Raw genomic sequence first — 15,114 nt, forward strand, 5'->3', positions numbered from 1 at the left:
GACAGTGGACACACCAAATCATTGAATCTGCACCCTCACGATCAATAATGCAGGCCGTTAACAGTGCAGGTGACAGTGTCAACAGGACAAATGACTTGGCATGCAATGATTACCCCATCTTGGACAAAATTTTGGCTGCAGACAGTCGCTTTCAACATTCCGCCCGCTGATGTGTCCGAACCACAAAACATTCCATGGGCTGATGTGTTCGCAGGACAGAGGTTGCAGACTACATTTGCTTCTAAGTGTTCCAGCTGCTGAGTTGGCAAGCATGGCAACATGCAACCTGAAATTATGCCTTTTAATCGGCAGTAGATGTACGGCTGCAGGTTGCTGCCCTCCGACCCTGGACTTTGACGGTGTAGGGAATAATCTCCTGGAGACCATTCCTTGTAATAACAGTGACCACATGGCGAGACCGGCGGAGGCCGGGAGTCACTGTGGGAACTGTTATTACAGAGGAATGTTCTCTAGGAGACCATTCTCGGCCGTCGAACGTCTAGGGCGAGGGGGGCCGCGACACAGCTGTGCAGGCATGCAGATCACACCCGCCAAGACATTTCATCTGTTGATGAACACCAATGATTGGTTGTTGAAGGATTGCATGCAAAAAAATATTTTGGCTGCTGCTGTGCAAGCAATCATGCATTGGCTCATCGCTTTCAGTATTCTGTGTGCTGATGTGTTAGCAAGACAGAGGATTCTGTGAGCTGATGTGTCAGCACGACAAAGGCTTGCATTGTACTGGTCTCTGAACGTTCCGGGTGCTGAGTTGGCGAGCATTGGCAAGATACAGGTCCAGATTACGGCTTTTAATGTTCAGCAGATGGACGGCTGCAGTTGGTCCAGATTACGGCTTTTAATGTTCAGCAGATGGACGGTTGCACTTCTCTGCCCCCCTCCCTTGGACTTTGACGGTGCCCACCCTCATAGCAGAAGAAACGTGCGATGGCGGTGGCCTGTATGGAACGTGTGAGAATTCTGCACACACATGCTTCTTTTGGTAAATCCACACACACACACACACACACACACACACACACACACACACACACATTCGTTTTTCCTCTAAGCACCGCCAAGAGAATGAGTATTTCTTCTGTGAGCTCACTTAACGACTGTGCTGAGAAGAAGGATTTCTACCAAGGCAGTAGGATTCATGGTGATATTCGCAATAGTGGTTTACTTGAAAAGAATGCATACTTGGGAAACATGTTGGTTAGTATGTATGTCAAGTGCGGTGCACCTGTCATGGTGCAACTAGTCTTTGACGAGCTTCCTTTGCGGAATGTCATCTCTGATTGCAGAATATGCCCAACACGGGCAGGCCCTGGAAACTCTGGGATGTTTTAGCAAATGTGAAGCGAGGGCCTCTCTCCAAATGCAATCACGTGCAATTTGAAGCCATGTGGCTTTACACAAGATGCTCATATGGGCAGAGAAATTCACTCTGATATTGTTAGTTAGGGGCTATTGCAAAAAAATGTCATGCTTGGAAATGCCTTGGTCGATATGTATGCCAATTTTAGTGCACTTTAGAAAGCACAAAAAGTGCTTCAGGAGCTTCCTGTCCGAATTGTCTTCTCTTACAGCGAGATACGGGCAACAGGAGCATGGCAGAAAGCTTTAGGTTGTTCTCAAAGAATGCTAAGGGAGGGCCTCTCTCGAGATGCAATCACATACATGTGCATCTTGTAGGCATGTGGCTCTATGCAAGATGCTATTACGGGCATAAGAATTCATGTTGATATTGCTAGTCATGGGTTGTTGAAAAAAAATGTCGTGCTTGGCAATGCCTTGGTTTACATGTTTGCTAAATGTGGTGCACTTACTATCATATCTATCTTCAAGTCAAGGGACCCTATGGAGATTGGGAACTACTGCACTATCATGATTGAACACACATTGGAACGGTTGTACACATCCATCCTTGAGCAGCAATTGAGTAGATGGGCAGAGAGAGAGAGGGGGTGTACGATTTTAGGACAGATGGGTTTCAGGAGAGATTTCTCTACTCTTGATCATATTCTAACACTCAGAGCCATTATTGAGGAGGAGAGGTGTACATCTATTCATAATAGTGGACATTTCGACGAAACTGATGTGACTTGACATCAACAACACTACATGGTACATAATCTGCACACAAAACTCCATGAACACTAAACTATGGGGTAGGGCATGGCTTTCGTTTCTTATAATTCCTAGGGAGACACACTGCAGACTCTTTTGTATGAACCAGATCAGCTTCTCAATTTTGTTGACATTAATAGAGCCATCAAGATGGCGTACGTATAACACATTTGATATACATGAGTTCAACTCCATACAACTTTGCAATGAAGCTCTGCTTCTCAAATGTGTGGCTTTATTTGGCTTGCCAACTCGCAACTAAGCCTTCAAAGACATCGCAATCGAATCGGTTGTTTTTGCTTTTCTGTTGCCATTTGAGCATAGTCAATAAAATGGACACATTAGATTTAGTGACATCATTAGATACATTACACAAGACATACCTTTGCTAATGTTCCAATTAAGGTAGGCAATCATAATCGCAAATAGTACAATAAGTTTCGTGCTCCATCTAGATATTGATAAGTAAAATAGGGCACACAAGAATGCCAACGAGGAGAAGGCCATCCAAAATATAATTCTCTTTAACTTGTTATCAAAACTTATTGGCACTCTATCATGGCATAGATGTTCTTTGAAGGATTGATGCATGGGGTTTACCTAGTATATTCATTACATTCACGAAAGATGAAGTCACCACCACCAAGTGGACGAAGGTCATATACACACGGCTTGACCAAAACTCATCTAAATCAAGACTAGTTTCAAAACCTAGAAAGTTTAGAAAGAACACTCAAAAAAAGTGACGGAAAATTTTGGGTAAACCTTGCCCTTTCTCATAGGTACAAGCAAGGAATTGTAGCGAATAGGTTGTCCTCAACTAGCTACAATAGAGGGAGTTGCACACAACATAGCTACCATATCTCAAACCAAGATGAAGAGAAGTCAATATGCAGAGCTAAGAACCCATTTCCATGAGCTTATTGAGGAGGTCTCAACTCACCACATCAGGCTCTCGCAAAGAAAGAGGGGCATCTCCATAGCAAATTCTCGACCCTTCACCGCAGGTTGCAACAACAAGGAGTTTTCTGTTCTCGGCTGAAACTCCCACATCACTCATGATGTTGAGCTTATAAAAACTTCGATTTTCTTCATATTTTTAAGGTACTTACTCACTCTTTAAAGTCCCAACACTTCTATGCACAAAAAACAAAAATAATATGTGCCCTGCACAATTGGCCGCATACGTAGAGACAGTTGGCACACACTATCTTTGTACACTTTGTACAAGCATTATTTATTTACATCCAAAGAGGCCCAAATGCACAAGAAAACACTTCTCAAAGTTTTTGGGGTCGCCCAACACCTTTGCACCCCTCCGCAAACACACATCACAACGTCTCTTCAATGATGCCTACATAATATCTGACCCACAAAACGTGAAGTGTGCAAACCACCGACAAAGGAGAAGGCTCAGATACTAAAGAAGGGTTAACATTTTCCTCCATGACAACTCTAGAGGGTGCTCCACTCAGATTTGAAGGTCTGGTCGATGAAATGAAGCGATTGCATTGCATAACTAGAGTGTTGAAATGCTTTGCACAATTGACAATATGATATGAATTTGGCAAAAACACCCAATGTGGGTTTGGTACCTCACCAATTGGTTTTGGTTTTTCTAGTGGCATTGCGAATGGTGAGCTCAATGGTACATGGACTGAGCAAGGGGCTGAAGGAGGATGGGTGGGTGAAAGAAGGAGAGAAGAAGTGCCACACTCAAAAAGTGACGACTGCATGGGAACAACCTCTAGAGTCTCAATAATAGGAAGAGCAATGGACTCAAGGAATGGACTCCTTTGCCACATCCATACGTAGCCTTGCTCTTGAGCGTGGCTTGCTCTCTTAAACTTTTTACATATTTTCTTTCGTAAGATCATTTTTTTCACGTTTCAAGCTTTATGGATGGGATTCTTATGTTGCGTATGGTGTTTTCGATAAACCCATGCTTAAGTAGAAAAAGGAATGTTAGAATAGCTAGTGATTTAATCAATAAAGCATTGAGAGCTAAAAAACTCATATGCGCCCGCGCACACACACACATACACACACACACACAAATGAAGTGAGCTTCAAAAGAAAGGGTTTATGTACATTTTCTCTCTAATGTCATCTAGTTAAGATAAATCATGATAAGATACACCAATCTTTTTTCGAGAAAATATAAATAAATTATTACTTATCTTATTATTTTTTCAACGGAAGCATTCAAAAAATTTAAATTTCAACAATTTTTTACATTATTTATCTTATAATTTTTTCAACAAAAGCATTCAAAAGTTTTATATTTCACTAATTTTTTACATCGATATTTTTTTTTGTTTTTCAATTGTTTTAATTTTATATGATTTTAATTTATAGTTACTTTTTATTTTTTCAACAAAAATCTTTTAAATTTTTTATTTAATTGATTTGTTATGTTGATACTTTTTTTGTCATTCAATTAGTTTAATTTATAGCATTCTAGTATTAATGTATAGTTATAGAATTAGAAAAACTATTAGAAATATGTATTTGTTGGAAGAAATTTTCCTTGAATTATCTTTTTTTTTTGCATATTATTTGATCTAAAAGAGATAACATGGCAATTGAGGTGGCCATGCATAGATGAGATGGTCATCCATGTGCTGAGGTAGTATGAATGGTTGGTGATGTGGATTGCATACATGGAAAGCTGAGGTCACGAGGGGGATCCTCTCATTTGCCATGTGGAATGATGATTTGTCATATTAGTGACATGGAATGATTAAGTGGCAAAAGAGGTAGATGATGAGTTGGAGAGATAGTGATGTGGCAGGTATCTTATGACATGGCGAGTGATGTGGCATGCCATGCAAATACCATCTACAAGGTGACATGTGAGGTGGTGGATAACATGGCATTTATGGGGAAGTGGCATGCAATGTGGCACTTGAGGGTGGTGGATGACTTGGCAAATATGGTGATGTGGCATGCAGAATGTGAAAGTCAAACAATTGACTATGGTGATGTGAAAGGTGAGGTGGTGTGATGACATGGACTTTTGGTGATGTGGCGACCTCCTTGCATGAGCTAGACTAACTATGGAAGAGTAGGACAAAACCATGGATCATAAACAAGTGTCAAAGTTCTTAGGCTTTGCACATTCCCAAACATAAGGAGGCACACCTCAAGTGAATTGAACAAGTGAAAAAAATTAAAATAGGACAAATGTGACTCAATTTTTTTTCTATGAGAAGCTTGCAATAAGGGTCATAACATATATAAAAAACAAAATAAGTAGCAATGTATAATATTTACTAGAATTTATAAGAAAACTACAGCAAGGTCTTCTACGATTTTTTTTTTGAGTTAGATCTAACAGAAATGAACCATTAAAATTTGATTATTTTTTTAGCATGGTCACATTCCTTGGGTTATAATCTATCAAGATTTTGCAAAAAAAGGTTTTACATCTTAAGATATCTCTTGTAAAAAAATTACGTTTTTATAAATAGTAAATTTATAAAAGAAAAATGAATAATAACTACATAGAGGTTCAAAAAAATATAAAGAAATCAAACTAAATTGTTCAACATGTACTCAGTTGGTGGGCAAAATGGCAAGTCAAATAAATAAGCTTAAATAAAGTTATAGGTGAATGTTCATTAAGGTCACAATGTTGTGACAGGGCACAAAGGCATAGCTAGAATAGTCCTTGCACAATAAATTTTCCATTTTGGTATTAAAAAATTGATGATTGGGACTTTCCATTGTGTTTGTAACCATGTGTTTTGTGTGACCACCAAACCTTGCCTCTTAAAAGTGAGTGCAAAAGGATGTACGAGTAACAAAAAAAGATTTTTTTCAAACAGTCTTGGGGGCAATTGCTAAAAGTGGGCACACTTGATCATGCAACCACCGTACGATCACGAGTACCGCTCTTAGCTCATGACTTGCTCTCTCACCTACACTTCATCACCTACGCTCCCTTGTGATGCTACTACTATAGATTGACCACTCGATGCTGCTGCATGGACCACCTCCTTGGTAAAAACCAAGGGCTACTGATGATGGGCCTATTATGTGTGTAAGCTTCCACTTACGATCTGAAACAAACAAAAAACATACTTAGAGAGAGAGAGAGAGAGAGAGAGAGAGAGAGAGAGAGAGAGAGAGAGAATTTGACATGGGTTTTTGCAAAAGGGAAACCATGCTTCGCAATGCCTTGAGTTTGTTGTATATAGTAAATGCATGCAGTTAAGGAGGTATGATTCAAGGATGTTCTAAACCTAAAACTTGAAACATTCATGACCCTAACTTTATTTTGAAAAACACAAAAAATATTTAATGGCAAGCACACATAGCACCATAAAATTCTGTTAAAACAAATGTCATACTTGGCATTGTTCCGAGTTTGTTATGTGTGGTAAACGCATACGGTTATAAAAGTATAATCTTTGTGACCCTAATTTTTTGGAAAAACAAAGACCTTATAGACTTATAGATAGTAATCACTCACAGAACCATAGAAATATACAATTTTTACATCTTACTTTAGTCTCATGATTACTAAGAATTTCAATCATCATTCATGTTGGCATCAACCTCGTTAGTTTGAATATTTCTTGCTATTTTTGATCAAGCCATTTTTCATACGAGTATGGTTCAACAAAGCGTACAAGTATGGTTGCAACTATGGCTCAAAGAGCTCTATCTTTGGAATGTGGAAAGAGGAGTTCATATTGGTTAACCTCAATGAGGTCATGGCTTTCATTGTAGAGTGCTTTATCCTCACGGCACATGTCGATCATCGGCAACGCCCAATTGTTTCCAATGAGGTGGACCATGCCGTGAGCGAAGAACCAAAACACCAATTGGTTGATCGATAGCAACAACACCCCGGGCATGAAGCACATGTCACAAACCATGAGTGTAGGTGAGAGCCAATGATGAACCGAGAGCACGGGTTAGAGAAAGTGACAAACAAAGAGTGAGGGTCGACAGCTTCCCGTGGGTAGAGAGGGTAGCCAAGACCTAAGGGGGAGGTGGGGCCAATAGAGTTGGAAATGACGGGTGACAACAAAGCAAAAAATATATTAAATTATATATATATATATATATATATATATATATATATAGAGAGAGAGAAAGAGAGAGAGAGAGAGAGAGAGAGAGAGAGAGAGAGAGTGTAGGTGAGAGCCAATGATGAACCGAGAGCACGGGTTAGAGAAAGTGACAAACAAAGAGTGAGGGTTGACAGCTTCCCGTGGGTAGAGAGGGTAGCCAAGACCTAAGGGGGAGGTGGGGCCAATATATATATATATACATATATATACATATATATATATATATATATATATATATATACATATATATATATATATATACATATATATATATATACATATATATATATATATATACATATATACATATATATATACATATATATATATACATATACATATATATATATACATATATATATATATATATACATATATATATATATATATACATATATATATATATATATAGAGAGAGAGAGAGAGAGAGAGAGAGAGAGAGAATATAAAGAAAGGGTGGGAAGGGAGCCAGAGAGGTATTAACTACCTCCTCCTCCCTATGATTGCATTGGCTTGGCGTCCACTCCCACCTATACTCCCTCTTTGCTTGCCATGTGTCACAAGCTACTACATGTATAGAGATAAAGAAGAGAAGAACACCTATGTGGGGGTTTTTAATACATTTAACCTCAACTCCTCCTCCTCTTGCCATGTGACTCAAGCCACTACAAGTATAGAGATAAATAAGAGAAGAACAACTATGTGTGGTTTTTGAATATATATTTGGCATACTGCATCAGCACAGCGCAATGCAAGCCCTTCCCCGTCTGCTGCGTACCCTCCATCTCCTGCTCCACGGTATGCTGCGGGAGCTCCACAGGAAAGCCCCATCTCCTGCTCCACATTAGCTTGGCGATGGTGATAACCTCCTTCTCCTGTGCTAGGCAAACACCTGATCCTCTCCTGCGGCCTCCTGCCCGCCCCAAGGCTGGATCTGTATCTTAGTTTCCTGCTGGCGATGGTGATAGCCTGCTTCTCCCGTGCTAGGCAAACACTTGCTCCTCTCCCACGGCCGTGCAAATCCTGTCCCGCATCCACCCCGTTCAGAGCCTCCCTTGCAGGCCACCCCCTCGTCATCGTTGCCTTCCCTCTTGTATTGCGTCCGGTTCACAAAAGGCAAGATCGTCTCTTCTCCCACCTACACACAACTAGCAGATACAATATGACCTATGCAGGCACACACACACACACACACACACACACACACACACACACAGAGAGAGAGAGAGAGAGAGAGAGAGAGAGAGAGAGAGAGAGAGAGAGAGAGAGAGATAAGTAGCATGGTCTCGCCACGTTAAAACTCTCTTCTTCTTCTTATTCTCTCTTGCCTACTAGATGGCAAGTCCCCCCTTTTCCTCTTTGATTAAGAAGGCATCTTCCAACATTCGCACTAATGCGACTAGCTTCCAAAAATTAGAGGGACATACTAGAGTAGCTTTCTACGCTATAACCACCAAGGAAATTGCTAAGACTTTTTCTAATGAATACCATGTTAAGGCTTCTCTCCAATTAGGGTAAGCGGCATTGTGAGATGGGGAGAAAATTCCATGCTTAGCATTATCTAACTTTAATCAAATTCTTATAAAATAGCTAAAAATTGTTTGGCTAAAGGTTGGTCATTCTTTAGCACAATTCAATGCTCAATGCGATTACTTTTCTAAACAATTTGCAAATGTTTATTCAATAATGATGTGGTCTCATGGTTGTTGAATTTTTATCCTTGGTTAACTAGATTGTTTTTGTTAGACCTTCTTTTGGATTTTGAAGTTTAAGTATAATGGTAGAGTTAGTGTCTATGTATATGTAAGATGGAAGTGTGTATGGTGATTGTTGAAAGGACAAGAGGAAGGCCATTGATGGATTTACACTTGGGTGTTTCTCCATGCCTATATATTCCCCCTTTAAACAGAATGCAATCATTAGGGATAATATGAATGGAATTATAATATTCCAACCTTGAATTTTGTAGGACCTTCATTTCTCAAAATGGCATCACATTGTTAGCTATATATATTCCACCTCTAAATAGAATACAATCATTAGGCCAAGTATGAGTGGAATTATAATATTTCAACCTTGAATTTTGTAGGACCTTCATCTCTCAAAGTGGCATCACATTGTTAGCTGACAGTATGTGCTCTTGAGTAGCTTACGTACAAAAAAGAATTAATGCACATAAACCATAAACCCAAATAAAAAACCTAAAAATAACCCATAAACCTAATCTATATTGAAAATGCAAACCTAGAATTTCAATATAAGCAGTGAACCTAAAGCTATAATCTAACCGCCGATAAACAAAAAACCTACAACCTACAACTTAAACCATAAACACAAACATATAATTTAAACTTAAATCATAAACTTTGAGCTAAACCTACAATCTTTTTATAAAATTACAACTATAATCCTAAATCTAAACTTACAAAATCTACAAAGATAACCGTAAATCTAAACCTATAATCTAATCCAAAATTGTAGTTTAAATAAATCTAAACTTACAAAATCTACAAAGATAACCGTAAATCTAAACCTATAATCTAATCCAAAATTGTAAACCTAAAACTAAACTTACAAGCTATATTCAAACCTAAGCCGAAAAACTGAAGCAAAAATGTAAACATAACCTATATGAAAGGCACAAATTACTTACAACCTAAACATAAAACTAAACTTACATTCTAAATACCTAAACTAAAATACTTAAACCTAAATTTAAATCGCATATGTTGTGCAAATCAAAAACTTAAAATTTAAATGCAAGCCCTAAAGTTTAAATGTAAACGCACTCTAAAGACAAAAACTTAACCTACAACAAAATTGAACACATCATTTGTAGAACCTAAATCATATACACAAACCTTAAATTAAAGTTTAGTTCTAAACTGCCTATGCACAGGATAACGTAAATGTTATATATGTATATATATATATATATATATATATGTGTGTGTGTGTGTGTGTGTGTGTGTGTGTGTGTGTGTATATACAAAGTTAAAATCTAAGGACTTAAACACAAAAATCAAATATAAAAATTAAATTTAAACCTAAAACCTAAATTCTAAACTTAAAACTAAACTTTAATGTATATATGAATTATAAATAAAACAAAAAGTTTAAATCTACATTAAATACTAAATCTTAAGTTTATACTTAAATAGATTTAAAATTGAATTTAAAAAACAAAAATAACTTAAAACTTTAATGTGACAATAAATAACACAAAACAATTAAGAGCATTCAAAAATACATTTATAGAATAACTAAAATCTAAAGTAATCTCACTAATTTAGTCCTAATTTAACAACATTTATTTTTTTATTTTCTTTGAGTTTATGTGTATATGTGCTTTTGTTTATACGTGTGTATGTAGATCTACACAATGTATGTGTAGATATGTCGTGTGTATGTGTTTGTATGTCAAGTGTGAGTGTGTTTTTCTATGCAAGTTGTATACACAATACATCAAAGAGAGAGAGAGAGAGAGAGAGAGAGAGAGAGAGAGAGAGAGATGAGGCTTACATGCACCATCATAGGTTGAAGGCAACGAAGGCCTTTCTTGTCACGAATAGCTCAAAATGAGCTCGTAGCATGCTTCAAAAGAAATTTTGCATCGATATTTGCATCGCTATTAGCGTTGATATGTGTGTCATTTTCATAGTTGATATTTTTGACGCACATATAGCTGTGAATAGCTACACAAATATGAACTAAAAGAGTCATATTGATTTTAGATACATAGAATGTTTTTGGGCTAGATTGATTTTAGATGCCATCCTTAATCTCTAAGATAGAGGTGAAAAGCTCTCTGACAAAACTACAACGTCTTTCTTTGTAGAGCATGTGGTATCTATGCATAACACGATCTATTGGGAATTCACTCGGGTTTGGTGAATGAGAGTCATATGTATTTGCATAACATATGGTATAAACTATGCCATTGCACTTAATTGAGATCGATACACTTGCATGATTGATCTCTTCGGTTGCGCAAGGGTTTTTGACACATTTATTATGTTCCACTTTGTAGTGTGTTGGCCAACATGTATGCCAAGAGTGATCTACTTTTAAAAGCACACATGCAATCACACACACACACACACACACACACACACACACATGTGTGTGTGTATGTATATAACTCTATCTCTATCTCTCTACTTCCGTGTAGTGGATTGGGCGATGTGGTACATCTGGAAGGTGGGAGTGGAGGCCAAGGCAATGCAAGGAGAGGGGGACCCTGGCGCAATGCAAGCAAAGGAGGTGGGAGTGTAGTCTAAGATAATCATGGGGACATGCCATTATGGGGAGGAGAAGGTAGTTAATCCCTCTCCTTTCCTTTACTTTTTTTCTTCTAAAGTACGTTGCATTGGCTTGTGGCATAAGCGAAGTCTAGGTGGGAATGGAGACCAAGGTATACTTCTAATGCACTATTGTGCATACTTGATCGCTTGGAGTGCATACACACCCAATAGAGTAGTTGAATCCAATAACCTCTATGCTTAAAAGCAAAGCAAGCACTACTCTAAAAACACAATCTCTTTAAGTGCATGTATATATAAAACAATATGCCTAGTAAGGGCCAAGCAAGGAAACTATGAATACTTTTCAAATGGTGCAAGAGGATGGCAGGTCTAAGAAACTACCGATCTCATGATCCAAGCACTTTTCTTGATGTGCTCAATGCATTTGTTTGTGTAGATATATCAAAGGTAATTTTTCTTCATTATAGACAAAAAGCCACAGTACTTCATTAGGCATTGTTGTATATTTTTCCAAAAACTCACTAGCTTTGTAAATACCAAATTATCGTGAATTTTTTTGAAAGTGGTTTGGAAAGACCATAGATAAGGTAGGATCCCTTTGTCTCTTACACATTGAGACTTTGGTAAGGACACTACTACTTGCCCCTTCTTGTGATGCTTGGAGAGGGATGCAACAAAAGTTGATTTCAATTATGCAGAATCATATGAAGAGATTATTTTAATTACACACTTATATGAAGGTACATAATAGAGCCTAAGAAATCCTATAAAGGACTATGAAAAACATAGAAACATGTGGTTGCATTTTCAATTGGCTAGTCTAAATTTTGCACAATTGTGGAATGAATATAAGAGCAACCTCGTGAAACTCAGTTCATGTAGAATCTACATTATAGGCTTTGATGTCGTGTTTGGTAGTGGAAATAGAGAATAATTTTGTACATTTGCAGGAAGAATGGAATGAATATAGAATTCTTTGCATCATTATAGTCTACAACATGGCCTTAGAAGGCTACCTTGACTTAAGTCTCTTGCCATAAATGGCAAAATGCAATGTTTAGGTCTTGGCTAATTCTTTTTGATCTGTGACTTAGTGAGGGGAAAGAGGGGATGATTAAGAGCTTCATTGAGAGATGAGGAGTCATGAAAGAGGCAATATTTAAGAAACGAAACAAGGAGGCCAGTGATAGGGTGCGCAAGGGTTGGCGAGCAGGTCCTCGTTTGCAGAGACATTGTGATAGTGCACCTTCCAACCCAGGCGAGGAATCATCCAAGAAGTCCATGTGTCCATAATCCCCTGTAACAACGTGCACTCCTGGAGCTGCACTACACCTAAAGAAAGCCTGTTTACATAAAATATGATCATTGAGTTAGTTTCCTCCTAAAGGATACATATATCTATGTATGTTGTCGGCCAATGTTCATAGAAAACCGGCCTTTAGTGTATTTTTTAAAGGACTTTAGTGTATTTTTTTAAGGACAAAAATTGAAAATTCCCAACTAGTTAATTTGAGGGTCGCCTTGAAGGAAACCGACTAAATTTGGAAGATTTCAATGTAAAAACCCTAAAATTTTCTCTGCAGACCGGTAGATTTTCAATGCTCTCCTTTTTTCTATTGGTATCTAAAAAAGTTTTTGTGAACACTGTCGTTGGCGAGAAATTCGACGAAAAACAACATACGCATACACACACACCCACACATACATGTGTGTGTGTGTGTGTGTGTCGTGGGATCTCTCTCTCAAGTTGATATGTGTGTGTAGAGAGAGAGAGAGAGAGAGAGAGAGAGAGAGAGATTTAACGTCGTGGCCATTTTGGCAACAAGAATCACGTAAGACTTGTGGAGGGTACCTGGTGTCCAAACTTGAGAGGAGCGCAAGCGGGGGTGAAGGGATTGAGCTTCTCACTACCAAGGCCAGTACCAATGACGAGCACAGGATATCCCTGCGCAAAAACACCATCGCTGCCCTCACTCTGCACCACGTGGGGCTTGCTCTGCCCACTCTCCGACACGCCGTCCACGGGGTCCAGCCCTGCCACGCCCACAATCTGCACGTCCAGCCCTGCCACGCCCACAACCCGCTCCATAATTAGTGGTGCTGTCATGAACCCCCTTATCTGCATCAACACCGGCATTACTGTCCTTCATGTGGAACATTGGATGCGGCATCAGCTTCACCATGGCGACATCGAAGGGACCTTCTTCATAGACTGACGAGATTGAGGTCACCATGAGAGCAGGTCGGTCGACGAAGAAAGGCAATTAAGGGCTGTAAGAGATGAGAGAGAGAGAGAGAGAGAGAGAGAGAGAGAGAGGTTATGGAAGGCAAAACTGTACTTTGAGGTTATTATAAGGTGGTGATGATGAAGAAATGACACGAAGGTCGATGATGGTAGCAAGCTGCAAGGCAATATGAAATAGTGAGAGATTTAATAGGCGACAGACTTAGAGATTGAAAGGTACGGTGTTATGCAAACCTTGCTTAAGCTTGTTGAAATCGTCCACTATTATGTTGTTATAATGATTAATTGAGAGAGAGACAAAAACTTCTTATAATGCAAAAACTTGCAATTTACTTGCTCACACATTTTCCCTAAAAGGGGTGAACAAAATCTGTCGAGACATTGATGGATTCTCATCCAACACATCTTTGACATCTTCATTTCAACAAATATATGATGACCACGCATGCTAGGTACTAATTTTTGAACTTTTCATCGGCCCCATCAAACTTTGTAGGTGAAGTGAACACATTGTAATGATGCAAACCACTTACCCATATTCAAAAACCATTATATGCATGATGTAGAATTAGAAAATACTAATGATGCTACATTTAGAGCTCCAACTCCCCACTAAGATATGTTCACATGACAACATGTAAATTATCTACATCATGGCATCTAGGGCCATGCATCTAAGTCCATGAGAATAATTTCATATTAGTTTTTTATTATAGACGTGCCATGGCATGACGTTCACCCCTCCTCATTTATGTACCATTTAATCATCTTTGCATAAGAGGCTCATCATTCAAATCAAGATATATTTCATTTTCATTCTCATTATCATTATCAGAGTTAGACATGACATCTTCACTTTATTCATCTTCATTTACCACATTTTCAAGAGATTCATCTTGATTGTCTCGTGTGTTAAATAGATCGCTTGTCACCTCTTCGTAAAAATGCTCACTATAGTTCTCTTAATTTCGTTATTCTCAATGTTCATAGGTCATTTCCATTACATTGGTATCGTAGCTATTGGTTTCTCTTTTCTTGCTTAAGAAGAGAGGTGCTTAAGTTATCGATGAAAGGTTGGACCTGTTCATTGCAATAGGGTAAGTGGGATAGGGATCTATTATCTTGGTTGAAAAGGACTTAATTCAAGGTACACCATTGGAAACTATAGTCTTGATAATAGAGTCTCTTGGGGCTTGCCTTTAGCTATTAGGCTACTAGCAAGCTCAACATGAACCATGCTCAATCGAGCAATGTTAGACCCTCTCCAGTAGTCTTTGCAATCAATAGTCTCTAAACCAAGGGTGTAGGCTGCTTGAGAACTAATTTTCAAAAGTAAAGAATAGTAGCCATTAAGGTTTTTGAGGGTATCAAAGCACAAAGTATCTTA

At 38.4% G+C, this 15,114-nt stretch overlaps 2 protein-coding genes across 4 annotated transcripts in view; one reads left to right on the forward strand and one right to left on the reverse strand.

Annotated features, from left to right (window-relative positions):
* The first annotated feature begins 11,784 nt into the window (after positions 1-11,784).
* Positions 11,785-15,114, forward strand: part of LOC147455824 (uncharacterized) — a 30,320-nt gene continuing 26,990 nt past the window's right edge. For 2 of the 3 annotated variants that reach the window (XR_015188418.1, XM_086514470.1), the window contains exon 1: positions 11,785-11,929. Coding sequence is in view for 1 of the 3 variants with exons in the window: in XM_086514470.1 (XP_086370596.1) it covers positions 11,843-11,929 (87 nt within the window). In the remaining 2 variants the exon portion in view is untranslated. Of the gene's footprint in view, positions 11,930-12,576; positions 12,714-15,114 lie in introns of those variants that run through there. The other variant, XR_015188417.1, reaches the window with a different exon arrangement.
* On the reverse strand, positions 12,299-13,823 carry LOC147455825 (chlorophyllase-2-like). Its single transcript, XM_086514472.1, has 3 exons — positions 13,623-13,823; positions 13,335-13,546; positions 12,299-12,825 (listed from the first exon to the last, which is right to left on the reverse strand). The coding sequence occupies exons 1-3, from the start codon at positions 13,714-13,716 to the stop codon at positions 12,505-12,507; spliced, it is 627 nt and encodes a 208-aa protein (XP_086370598.1). The 5' UTR covers positions 13,717-13,823; the 3' UTR covers positions 12,299-12,504.

The sequence above is a fragment of the Adiantum capillus-veneris genome, chromosome 6 (genome assembly GCF_014529385.1).
Source record: "Adiantum capillus-veneris isolate H3 chromosome 6, ASM1452938v2, whole genome shotgun sequence".
Taxonomy (NCBI): Eukaryota; Viridiplantae; Streptophyta; class Polypodiopsida; order Polypodiales; family Pteridaceae; genus Adiantum; species Adiantum capillus-veneris.

Bases quoted from the DNA above. Each gene is read 5' to 3' on its own strand.
- LOC147455825 (XM_086514472.1), bottom strand. From the start codon at position 13,716: ATGGTGACCTCAATCTCGTCAGTCTATGAAGAAGGTCCCTTCGATGTC. The intron at 13,547-13,622 runs GTAATGCCGGTG...TGGGCGTGGCAG, and splicing joins AATGTTCCACATGAAGGACA to GGCTGGACGTGCAGATTGTG. The intron at 12,826-13,334 runs GTACCCTCCACA...TTATGTAAACAG, and splicing joins CTCTCAAGTTTGGACACCAG to GCTTTCTTTAGGTGTAGTGC.